This window comes from Pteropus alecto, unplaced genomic scaffold, assembly GCF_000325575.1.
Source record: "Pteropus alecto unplaced genomic scaffold, ASM32557v1 scaffold61, whole genome shotgun sequence".
NCBI classification, from domain to species: domain Eukaryota; kingdom Metazoa; phylum Chordata; class Mammalia; order Chiroptera; family Pteropodidae; genus Pteropus; species Pteropus alecto.
In genome coordinates, this window is record NW_006434835.1 from 19842820 (window position 1) to 19854091 (window position 11272).

General features: G+C 34.1%; 1 protein-coding gene across 4 annotated transcripts; it reads right to left on the reverse strand.

Moving 5' to 3' along the window:
- Positions 1-917: 917 nt before the first annotated feature.
- DPY30 (dpy-30, histone methyltransferase complex regulatory subunit) lies at positions 918-8169 on the reverse strand. Of its 4 annotated transcripts, none has more exons than XM_006910366.3 (5): positions 8029-8169; positions 7723-7794; positions 7590-7637; positions 3291-3433; positions 918-1263 (listed from the first exon to the last, which is right to left on the reverse strand). In XM_006910366.3, the coding sequence occupies exons 2-5, from the start codon at positions 7756-7758 to the stop codon at positions 1191-1193; spliced, it is 300 nt and encodes a 99-aa protein (XP_006910428.1). In that variant the 5' UTR covers positions 7759-7794; positions 8029-8169; the 3' UTR covers positions 918-1190. The 4 variants fall into 4 exon arrangements, with proteins under 4 accessions (XP_006910428.1, XP_015443595.1, XP_024901542.1 ...); XM_015588109.2 differs by having other exon boundaries at positions 7893-8129; XM_025045774.1 differs by lacking the exon at positions 8029-8169 and adding an exon at positions 7909-8004.
- Between the last annotated feature and the right edge of the window lie 3103 nt (positions 8170-11272).

Genomic DNA, 11272 nt, shown 5'->3' on the forward strand with positions numbered 1-11272 from the left:
AACCTTAGCACTACTGACATTTTGAGTTGGATAACTCTAAGGGCGAGGTAGGGCACACAGGCTGTCCAGCGCATTATAAGATATTTAGCAGCATCCCTTGCCATTACCCAACTAGATTCCAGTAGAACTGCACCTGATTCCAGTGTGACAACCAAAATGTTTCTAGACATAACTAAATGTCCTCTGGGGAGAGGGGAATGCAGCACTTCCAGTTGATAACTACTGCTCTAATATTTTTCCTGCCTGGCTCTCTTCAGATAATTTTCTCTTTTCTTAGTGCATTATCTCAATTTCTTCATGCAGGATAAAGTGGGCAGACCTCCCCCAAAAAAGGATTGCTATATTTTTATTGCAAAAAGAAGCAATGATATTAACTAGCACGAGCACTTCTCACTTAGCTATAAGCAACACATTGGTGAAGTGGGTTTGAATGCCCATTCACTTACCAGTAGTGTGGTCTTGAGCAAGTCACTTAAACCTCTCCAAATCTGTTTCCTCATCTGCAAAATGTGAATAACAATATCTACTTTGCAAAGCTGTTATATTAGAGATAATTTAAGTAAAATAATACTGCACCTAACACATACAACTGCAATGCTAGCTATTATTACGTTATCATCATAAACACTGATAACATGAGAGGGTATTATACACTCTCTGTGGTGCTTATACTAGTACTCCAACTTTACTGTGCATTAGAATCACCTGTGATAGTTGTTAAACCTGAAGATACCCAGATTTCACCCTTGAAGAGGTAGGACAATGATGAAGAAACCTGAGATTTTTTTTTTATATATTATACTTGACTCTGATGTATTTTCACACTGTTGTAAAACTCTGCAGCGTTTGAAGACACAGAAAGCAATTCACAAAAACAAACCACTTATATGTCATATAAAACAAAAACTACTTTAAAATAAAGTTTTAACAGTTTATTTTGAAGTTCATTTTAAAAACAAAGTTAAAGACAATCTGAGAAAAAATTGCACAGAATACACTCATTAAATAAGTATGGTGATTAAACCAAAATAAGTGAAATATGTTTTCTTCAGCAACTCTGGTATTAAGTTGCCCTGAAGGTTCTTATACTTCCAAAAGGTGGGGGAGGAGGGGAATCATGGCAACAAAAGCTGCCTCTTAATCATGTAAATCTACAGTAGAAACCAAAATTTTCTGTTCTTCCCGATAAGTCAGTTTCGATCTTCGAACTGTGCCTTGTTTTTTAAAAGATATGATGCTAGAAATTCAATAGGATTTGGTGGTCTGTAAGGGAAAAGAAAGCCACAATTTAGAAATTATGTTCTAGATGTGTTAATTTAAATGTATTGTTCCATAATGACAACACGTCTTTTAAAGTTTAATTTTCTTTTTACACTCAAAAGGCCATCTGTAGTAAATACAGTAAATGACATAGTCAAGTAGGTTAGCCAAAAATGTAGTTTAAAGAGACTGAAATTTTTGTATGGCAGAAATCTGGTAATGAACTCAATTCTAAACACAAGTTTCAAAAATGTACTGACAATGGGGTGATGATTACTCCAAGGGAATAATGACTTGAAGGGACCACACGTGAAGCTTCTGAGGTGCTGGCAATACTCACTTTCTTCATTTGAGTGCAGGTTACATAGATATGTTTGGTTTCTCAAAATTCATCAAGCCATACACTTGTGGTATGCTTAATTTTCTATAATATTATCCTTCAATAAGAATACAAAAACAATACAAGATAATGGCTGTAGTTGATATCACCAAGACTTATAGGTGAACTCCCCAAGTGACAAATCAAAGGAAGCAATCAATATTCACTTAAACAAGTAAGGTCTGCTTTGTTTCTTTTTAAGAAGTCACTTCTGTTTTTCTTCAAATAATTTAAATCGATAACAGTTCTAACACTGCCATGACACAAGACCCCTGAGAATTTAAACATATTTTTAAATTAAGGGATATTATTTCACACATTTCACTTTTACACAAATTATTCTTGCTGCGTAAACGAGTCCAAAAATGAAAAGTGGGGAAACATTTATTTAAACCCTATAAGACAAAGGTCTACTGAAAATTGACTTATAATGATCTCAGAACATTCCATTAGCCCTTTAAACAGCTTTTGGAACTTGTTAGACATAGACAATATTTTTCAAAATTAATTTAATAAATCATGTACTTAAAAATTGTATTTACTAATAACATGTTACTTAAAAATAACTTCAAACTTTTTCTTGTAGCATGTAAAGTAATATTTAGACATTCTAATACACTAGCCTTCTATAAAGAAAGAAAAAAAATATATAGATGTCCATGTTTCAACTGTCAGAAGTAGAGCCAAGACATACTGCAGTCACAAATAAATCCTATTTTATAAATATAACCTAAAACAAATATTTAATGTTTATCATATAATTTTACATAACAAATATACCTATTCTAAATCAATAATACAATCTAACTATAGAACATATTTCCATCAAGTTTCTTATCAAGTTATATCAGTTTGCTACAGTGTTATTCTTTGAATAAAACATAATCCACACCTAATAAATGCTAATATAACACACAAAAAATTTTTTAGTAGATTTGCTTACACAAAAAGAATTTAGGTAGAATACTGGGGGAAAACATACAGAAAAGACAAAAACTGTAATCTTGTTAGTGAAGAAATGTAAATTAAAACAACTTGGCAAAAAAATGCTTATCGCTCATGCTGGAGAAAAAAAACCACTCACACTATTGAGGCTATAGTAACATTGGAAAAAATTTAAGAATAAACTTTTAGACATAAATATGATATTTTGTGGCAAACGCCATAAAAATAGTCACGTCCTTGGAACTAGCAAAGCAATTCTTGGGAATTTATCTTAATGAAGTAATTAAACAATAATAAAAGAGGCATGAAAACAGATAAACCTAATAATCATAAGGAAATTGGACCTAAATGTTCAACAATGAGAAAATGGCTAAGTTAACTGTGGCATTATTATAATTTAAATTATAACCATGAAAGCTATGCAGAGATATAGGAAAAGTTTTATGTTATAATATTAAGTAAAAAGGAGATATAAAATTACATGAATACCATGATCACAAATCTTTATAAATATGCATATGATCTAAGACTAGTAGAAAAAAATAAGTATCTGAACTGAGATTATGCCTGACAAAAAAAATCTTTAATATCCATAAATTCTTTTAATATAGAGAAAAAACTATATATAACAAATGACATTTCAATTAGGAAGGTCTTTATTTTGCTTTCTCTAGTAACTCCTTGTTTACAAACACTATTATCTTACCTTTCCTTTGCAAGCACAGCAAGTCCCTGTAATAAGATAGGCACAACTGTCTGATCCAGGTAGGCACGAGTTGGCAAAGACTGGAGATCCACTTTCTGTTTTGATGATTTTTCTGCATTAATCTTCTCATTTTCTACTATCCTCTAGCAAATTCAAAAAACATGCACAAATATTACAAATAACTAGATTGTTTTAAGTGCTAAACAAAAATTAATGGAAACATGACACTAACAGAAAAGTATAGTCAATGACTAGAAAACTGGTATTGAATTGCAAATCTCTCTAAAGTAAAATCAGACTCGTCTCTAAATTTCATTCACTCTTCTTTCTGAAGGCACCATAATCTCTTTTAATGTCATATTTCCAGATCTTACTTTTCCTCTCTTTCCTCTGGTTTTTTAGAAAAAAAAGTCTTTTTTCTTTTCTTCATAAGAATATCTTCTTAAAATGTGCTTCAAAAAACCTGGACATGACACTAAGTAGCACTGAATCATAATGAGAAAGCTAGTCCTGTTTCAATACTTTCATTACAGAGAATATCAAGGACAAAGTCTCAGTTTAGTACTAACATATTATTAACACTTTTGTAACACTTGCAAAGCTCCCTTCTTGGAGAGAGCAAGCTTCAGGCTTAAAGCCTCCCACTGGCAATAGAATCCAGCTAAAATTTATTACCACTGCTTAGTATTCACTATTTTCACTTTTAAAATAGTGAAAATATTTCGCAATGAGAATGCTTTCTCCATTTATGTTTTTTAAAGAAATGCATCCATGATTTTAAAAAGTGAATAGATTTAATAAAAAATATTAAGTAACAGCCAAAAAACAGGGAAAATGACTAATAGGGAAAAGATGATTAATGTGATATTCAAATGATGTTTAGGAAACAATGACTTATACATTCTACTCCTAAAAGCTCCCAAATTTTGACCCTTTCACACAGATTTATCTGACATCTGGAGCACCAAAAATTATTGAAAAACTGCCTTCTTTTGAAAATCTACCATTTTAGAAATTTAGAAATAAGTGGCTATCTAAAACACAAAACACTATTAAGAGCACCTTGATTTAAATGAACTTTTGCTCCAAACATACTCAAACTGAATACTAATGAATCAATAAAAACAAAAAAAATTTTTTTTCCACATTTTTTTTCAGATCTGTTTTGTAAAAAGTGAGAAAAACTTTAATCGCATACCAACATATATACCATGGTTTCGAAAGACACTTCCCACTTATGATTTTTCAATATAATTTTGGGATTTAATAAGAAAAAATTTTCTATACCTTATTAATGTACAAAATAGCAACTTATTTGCCCATAGATTACTTATTGGTCGTCAGTAAATTTCAAAAGATAATACCTATGACAAAAACTAGTCAGTTATATGACATTCCAATGCCTTCAATAATAGCAATGCCTAAACAACTCCTATAGATCCTATAATAAACTCTGTGACTAAATCGTCACTTGTTTCATTCAAATATTTACTGGATACTCACTATATGCTAAATTGCTCTCTTTAATTTTAGTTAAGTCAAAATCCTGAATTAATCTAAAAACATAACCAAATTACCACAAAAAAAGTAAATAATAAGCTGTTAACAGTGTAGAAAAGTGATCACAAAAAGAAAAAAATGAACTCAGCTCTACAATTGTCCCAGCTTACTGTTTCCTGCCTAGGGAACTTACAGGATGCAATGCAGGGAGAGGGAACCAAAGCAGAGTTCGGCCATCTCGGAGTTCAGGAGAGAGTTGAAAATTCAGAGAGATCAACACATTTAGAATTTGCAGGACAAGAGTACTGAAGAAAACAGAGCTGAATGGAGAGGAGAGACTGCCCTCCAGTCTTCTGGTGAATAATCAGTGCAGGGGTGTAAGGGATCTACCCAAGACCAGGGAAAAATCCACCTGGAAGCAGCAGGAGGCACAATACCTGGCACTCACACAAGGCTGGGAGTAGTTCCTGTGACCCAAAATGGGGAAACATCATGATACACAAAAGCAATGGGTAGAATATGCAAGAGGAGGAAGAGGCACAGTAAAGGCTGGTCTGGTCCCATTTAACAAAGCACTAACCTCAGAATCAAATCGTTTCAAGTAACTATGTCTTAGAATAAAGCTCAAGAATGTTCAAGAAGGAATACCAAAAAACCAGTATCCAATAAGTTAAAATTCACCATGTCCAGCTTCCAATAACATTGCCAGGCAGCAAAGAAGCAGGAAAATACATCCCAGAATGAGGAGAAAAATCAATCCACAGAAACAAACGATACAAATGGCAGAATAGGCAGTGCCATTAAACTAGAAGGTATTCCATATGTTCCAGAAGATAGAAGAAAGCACAAATAAATTATACCCAAAAAAATTTGAAAATATTTTAAACAATCAATAATGGCTGAAATATTTTTAAACTGCATGAAAACTCTAAACCCACAGACACAAAAAAAAATCAACAAATCCTAAGCACAAGAAATGTAAAAAAATTTTTTAAAGTATACCAATCTACATCATAATCAAATTATTTAAAACCTATAATAAAAATTTTAAAATACCAAGAGAAAAGACATTAAGTATGAAGCAAAGATTCTTAGCAGAAACATCAGCCAGAAGACAGTGAAGCAAATCTACACCCAGCAAAAATATTTCAAAAACAAAAACAATATAAATGACCTTTTCAGACATTCAGAAGCTTAAAGAATTCCTTGCCAACAAACCTGCACAATAAATGTTAAAGGAAGCTCTTAAGGTGGAAGGAAAATAATAACAGATGGAAGTCTGGATCTACAAAAATGAATGAAGAGCCCAGAAATGGTAAATAAATGTGAGTAATTGTGAAACACTACTTTTTATTGTTGTTTAAATATATTTTTTAAAAACTGACTTTTTAAAGAAAAGTAAAAATAATGTACAGGGTTTAGAACATATGTAGAAGTAAAATATATGATAACAAAAGTACAAAGGCCAGGAGGGAGGAAACAGATTACTGTTTTAAGGTTCTTATACTATACATGAAAAGATACAATATCACCAGACAAGTTCAACTTGCATACTATAAACCTTAAAGCAACCACCTCAAAAATTGTAACTAATAAGCCAATAAAGGAAATAAAATGTAATCATAAGAGAAAAAGCAGCAGCAGCTGTACAATACTGGTTTCCAGACTTTCAGATATATAAAAAAATGCAAATTAGAAATAAAATAATACAATGATAAAGAAACCAACATAGGATTGTTAATTCTATTTTGCCAAGCAAAAACTTACAAATAAACATAATTGTTATTTTACTATCACCATTAATTAATAAAGTAACAGGCATTTTAAAATTATAGCAGGAAGACCAATCACCAAATAATGTAACACTGTTAAACACTCGCTCCACTCTCCTAATTATTTTCCTCACTTTCCCATGAAAATTAGTTTGAGGGTCTGAGAAAAAGCATTTGGGTACCACAGCTCTACAAAACCATGGCTCTGGCTTCACACAAGCACCATCAAGAAAAGACTGCTAACGCCTAAAAATAAGTGTCTTAAATGACTAGAACACCAGATTCAGCATAGCAACAGTTTAACTAAAAACTGCATTATGAAGAGATGGATTCCCTTCCTAATACCGATATCAAAGCGATAAACATTCCTAGCATTTTTATAGACAGAGTATCACTCCACATGCCAGCAAACACTAGCTGTTGGTCAAGATCAGCAATACGATTTATTGTATTTTAAAAACGCTCCTGCCCTCATTTATCCAAAATTAATCACCAGTAGTCTTTCTTTTTGTAGTACAATGCACACATCTCCTTCAGGAAGCCTCTATTTTCTTAACCAATTCCGCCCAGTTCTGGTTAATTCATTTGTTCCAAAAAGTTCTACCTTGTGCGTTATAGCTTCTAATGGCACTTGACTGACTACTGAACTCTGCAAAGAAATCAACATTAAATGTTGATTCAGCTACAAAGACAATGGGTTTCCTAATTTTAACGTGTGGTTTTTCCAAAGCAATATCCCAACAGATGCATCCATAGCCACCAAACAAAACGATTCTGATAGTCTCCATTAGTAATGTTCCTTTACATCATTTTCAGAAGTTCAACCTCTTGACTCAAAACTAATTGTACGAGTGTATATCTCGAAGCGTTAGTACCGCTAATAAAACAAACTACCCATAATTTGATACTATTTAGTTCATAATAACGAAGTTTTCCCTTGTGCAAAGCAATCTAGTAAAAATGGATCCCAAGTTTTCTCTTGCTCTCAAGAGACGCACAGAAATGGCATAAGAACTAGGCGAGTTACCTCGACGTTATCTGTGAGACCGTACTCAGAGTGAGGATTTTCTGTAACCTAGAAAACAAAACACAGGTCACAGAAACATCAGCCACCTTTTCTCACTGCACACCGCCACCCTGAATCCAGGGCCTCCTGGTACCTGCGTCTGTCCCTCCAGCATCTGCTCTGGCTCCATGGCGGACCCAGCAAGTCACAGTCCCCGGATACAAGTCTTGGAAAACAAGAACCGTGAGTTACCAAGGAGATTTCAACACTAAGACGCCAGGATGGAGTCCAGCCTAGCCCCCCGACCCCGCCCCTCACCCCAACCTGGGCGCTGGAGCACCCTAAGCTGTGGAGAAGCAGGATGAGACAGTCCACCATCCCGCGCCCGCATCAGGTCCAGAAGCTCCACGATCCCAAGAACCTACAAGAAGTTGGGGGAGGGGTAAAGGGAGCTGATTACCCGCGCCCGAGGCGTCCGTCCGTTCCTAGGAGCCCTGCACCGCGCCACCAACTCCCAGCACAAACCGCTTCCGCCGTAAGTGACGGATGTCGCACGACTGCCGCGCTTGCGCAGAACTCTCCAGCAGGCCTGGGGTATTGGAGAGATTCTGACCCGTCCTGAGTGTAACTTCCTCTCTGCGGTTCGCAGGGTTCTGGGTAAGGTCAGGCCACCTGAGCTTAGAGAAAAACACTCCTCGATCGGCCCAGCCATGGTGAGCGCCACGCCAGCTGCAGACCCAGTGACTGGCTCAGCTGGCAGGCGTTCGGCCCGGCCAGATCTCAGAGCTCCCTGAAAGCTTCTACCCAAGCTCTTCCTCGCGGAACCGAAACCACTTACTAGGTAGTTCTTACTAGAAAATCTCAGACCCAAGCTCAGCAGTCTACGGGAAAATGTCAGGTTTTACTCTAAAGCCAAAGATGGGGGAAGCAGTGTTTGGGGGTTTCATAGCAAGCTTAAATCCTTAAATCTGTGACTATGCAATGTTAATGTTACGTTTGTATCAAGATTAGGAATATGCAACTGGCTTTCCAAACCGTGATACTATTGATACTATTGTATTTGTAAAAAATGCAAAGGATAATTTGCCTCCTACGCACAATTTTAAATAAAAAAGTCTCTAGTAAATCAGATTTTTAATTTTAATAAATACAATTATTTTAATGTAAATATAAACGGTACAGTCATTAAAGTTCCTGTCTTTGATTCAATAATCCCATTTGTAGTTGCACTTTATAATATTATAATTTGAAAACTTCATATCAACTATTTGGACACTAAATTATGGCATATCAATATGATATATAGAATATAAGCCATTAAAAGTCATGATTCTAGAAATACGGAAGTATGTATGATTATAACATTAAGTTTTTTAAAAAAGAGACTACGACTGCATTTTGCTACTCTAAAAAATTGTGTAGATAAAGATCTAAAGTAAATAAAATGTGTTTAGGAGCTTAGACTTGTGGGTTTTTGGGTTTTTTTTAAGTTTTATGATGTATGCCTGAATACTATTGTGATTGACAACTATCATATGGCACTTTGAGGATTTTTCTTGTAAGACTGATGCAAAGACGTGGATGTATATGTACCGGATACAGAAATTGACTAGAACACATATTAACTCAAGATTAAATGCTTTTCAGTGGGAAATAACAGCAAATAAGGCCAGAGAATAATTAGGAAACTTAAAAGAATAGTTAATGTGCATTGTTACATTATCATATAGCCATGCATTTCCCAATATATACTCAATACATATTTCCAAATTCCAGAATGTGACTGAGACCTGCTCATTTACATTTTCTTAGTACTGCCAATTTTAGTGAAGTAGGAAGTTAGACAGCTCCTTCAGGGTAGGGACCTTGTCTTATATATCTTTGTACTTCACACAGTGTAGGTGCCCAACATTAATTGAGTTGACCCGTAGTCAAAGTTGGATATTAATATATACACTGACACTTCTGGGGAAAAAAAGACAATATAAAAATGATTACTGAAGGAAGCAGCACAGAACAATGAACTATCAAGCAGGTTTCTCTCAATCTAGATAATTACTAGGGTGGTTTACAAAAAAAGCTTCACTAAAGTTTTTACATTGACACTTTATTAATAGAAGGATTCAAAGAACAAGCCATAGCAGCAGAAAGATGGGCAGAAAAAAATGACAGCTAGAAATGATATAAATTAATTAGCAAGAAAGTAATAGGAAATATCAAGTAACTGAAGATACTGCAGAATGCTGTTTTGATATGAATTAAAAATTCTAAAGAGGATAACTGATTATGACAGAAATTTGCAATAATGTGTACTGTCTAGAAAGTGATAAAAGAATGAGAAGAACATTTAACTCTTATTTGAACTTGTATCAAACTTTGTTCAGGACTCCTCTCTGTTTCTATTATGTTCTATTATGATACTTCGTTCTTCCTTACATTTTGTTTATTTTAACACAATTAGATTTTGAACTCTTCAAAGGCAAAGATCTTATATTCGTCTTTGTATTTTTTTCTTTCTTATATTCAATAAAAATACTTTCGAAAAGAGTGACTATATGGGGAAAGCAAGCACTTGCACCAAAGTTCTACTCTCAACTTTCTGCCTTTCTTGGGATTTTAGGGAGAAAGTAGTTATAGATTCTAGAACTAGAATTCTAGAACTTAGAATAATAAAGAAAAACTACTGTGCTTAACTCCCTTTATACGGATTTGGTGCAAATTCCATTTATAAAACATTAACCTATTAGACAGGCAATACTTATTTAAGAATAATACAATATGTGTAGCAGAGAAACACTTGATTTGGGAATAGATAAATATTAAAAGCTGGTTTCTTCACTTGTTTGTCATATGGTATTACGCAGTTTAATTCTTCGGACTTTTATGTTTTTTCACATATAATTAGGAAACAATTCTTACCTCATAGAGAGGATCAAATGAAATAAGATGAAATTGCTTTGTAAGCTGTGAGGTTAGCTATCTTATCTATACCTACTTCATTACAATAATGTTCAATCTTTTTTGCTGTTTTTCTTCTTTTAAGTAATTTGTGGAATAGAAAGTGCTCAGAGAAATAAAGAACATAATTCAGCATGCACACACAAATGTGTTTGTAGAGAAATATATAGAACTTATTAAGTGTAAATGGGCCCTCTGAGCACAGTTCGTGGGGAGCGACACCAACCACTTCTTGAGATGACCTAGAAATAAATATTCCAGATTTGGTAAATCACTTTCCAAGGAAGTATCTCTTGGTGGCTAATATAGGAAGACAACTACTCTACCCATAGCTCCCTTGTCTCCATGACCAAACCCCATACCCAAGCACCCTTGCCACCATTCCCATCTCAGAAATGTTGGTATATCAAGGAACATTCCAAATGAACTTTTTTGTTTTTTGTTTTTGGAGACAGTGGTGGGGGAAGGAGGGACAGGGAGTAATTTAAGTATAGTTGGTATACAATATTAGTTACATTAGTTTCAAGTGTCCAAGTGTGCTTTTTAAGACAATATAAATGTGTTCTTCTGATTTTTATGATACAGACATGATTTCAGCAATGAGAGTAATAAAGAAGCAGAAAAAGCTAACCTTACTATCATTTTCACTTTCTAAATTGTCAATTATTCTCCCATTTCTCATAATAGGTTATATTTCCAATTTTTTCTAAAATTTCTTAAATAATTTTCAATTTTTAAAAGTTGAT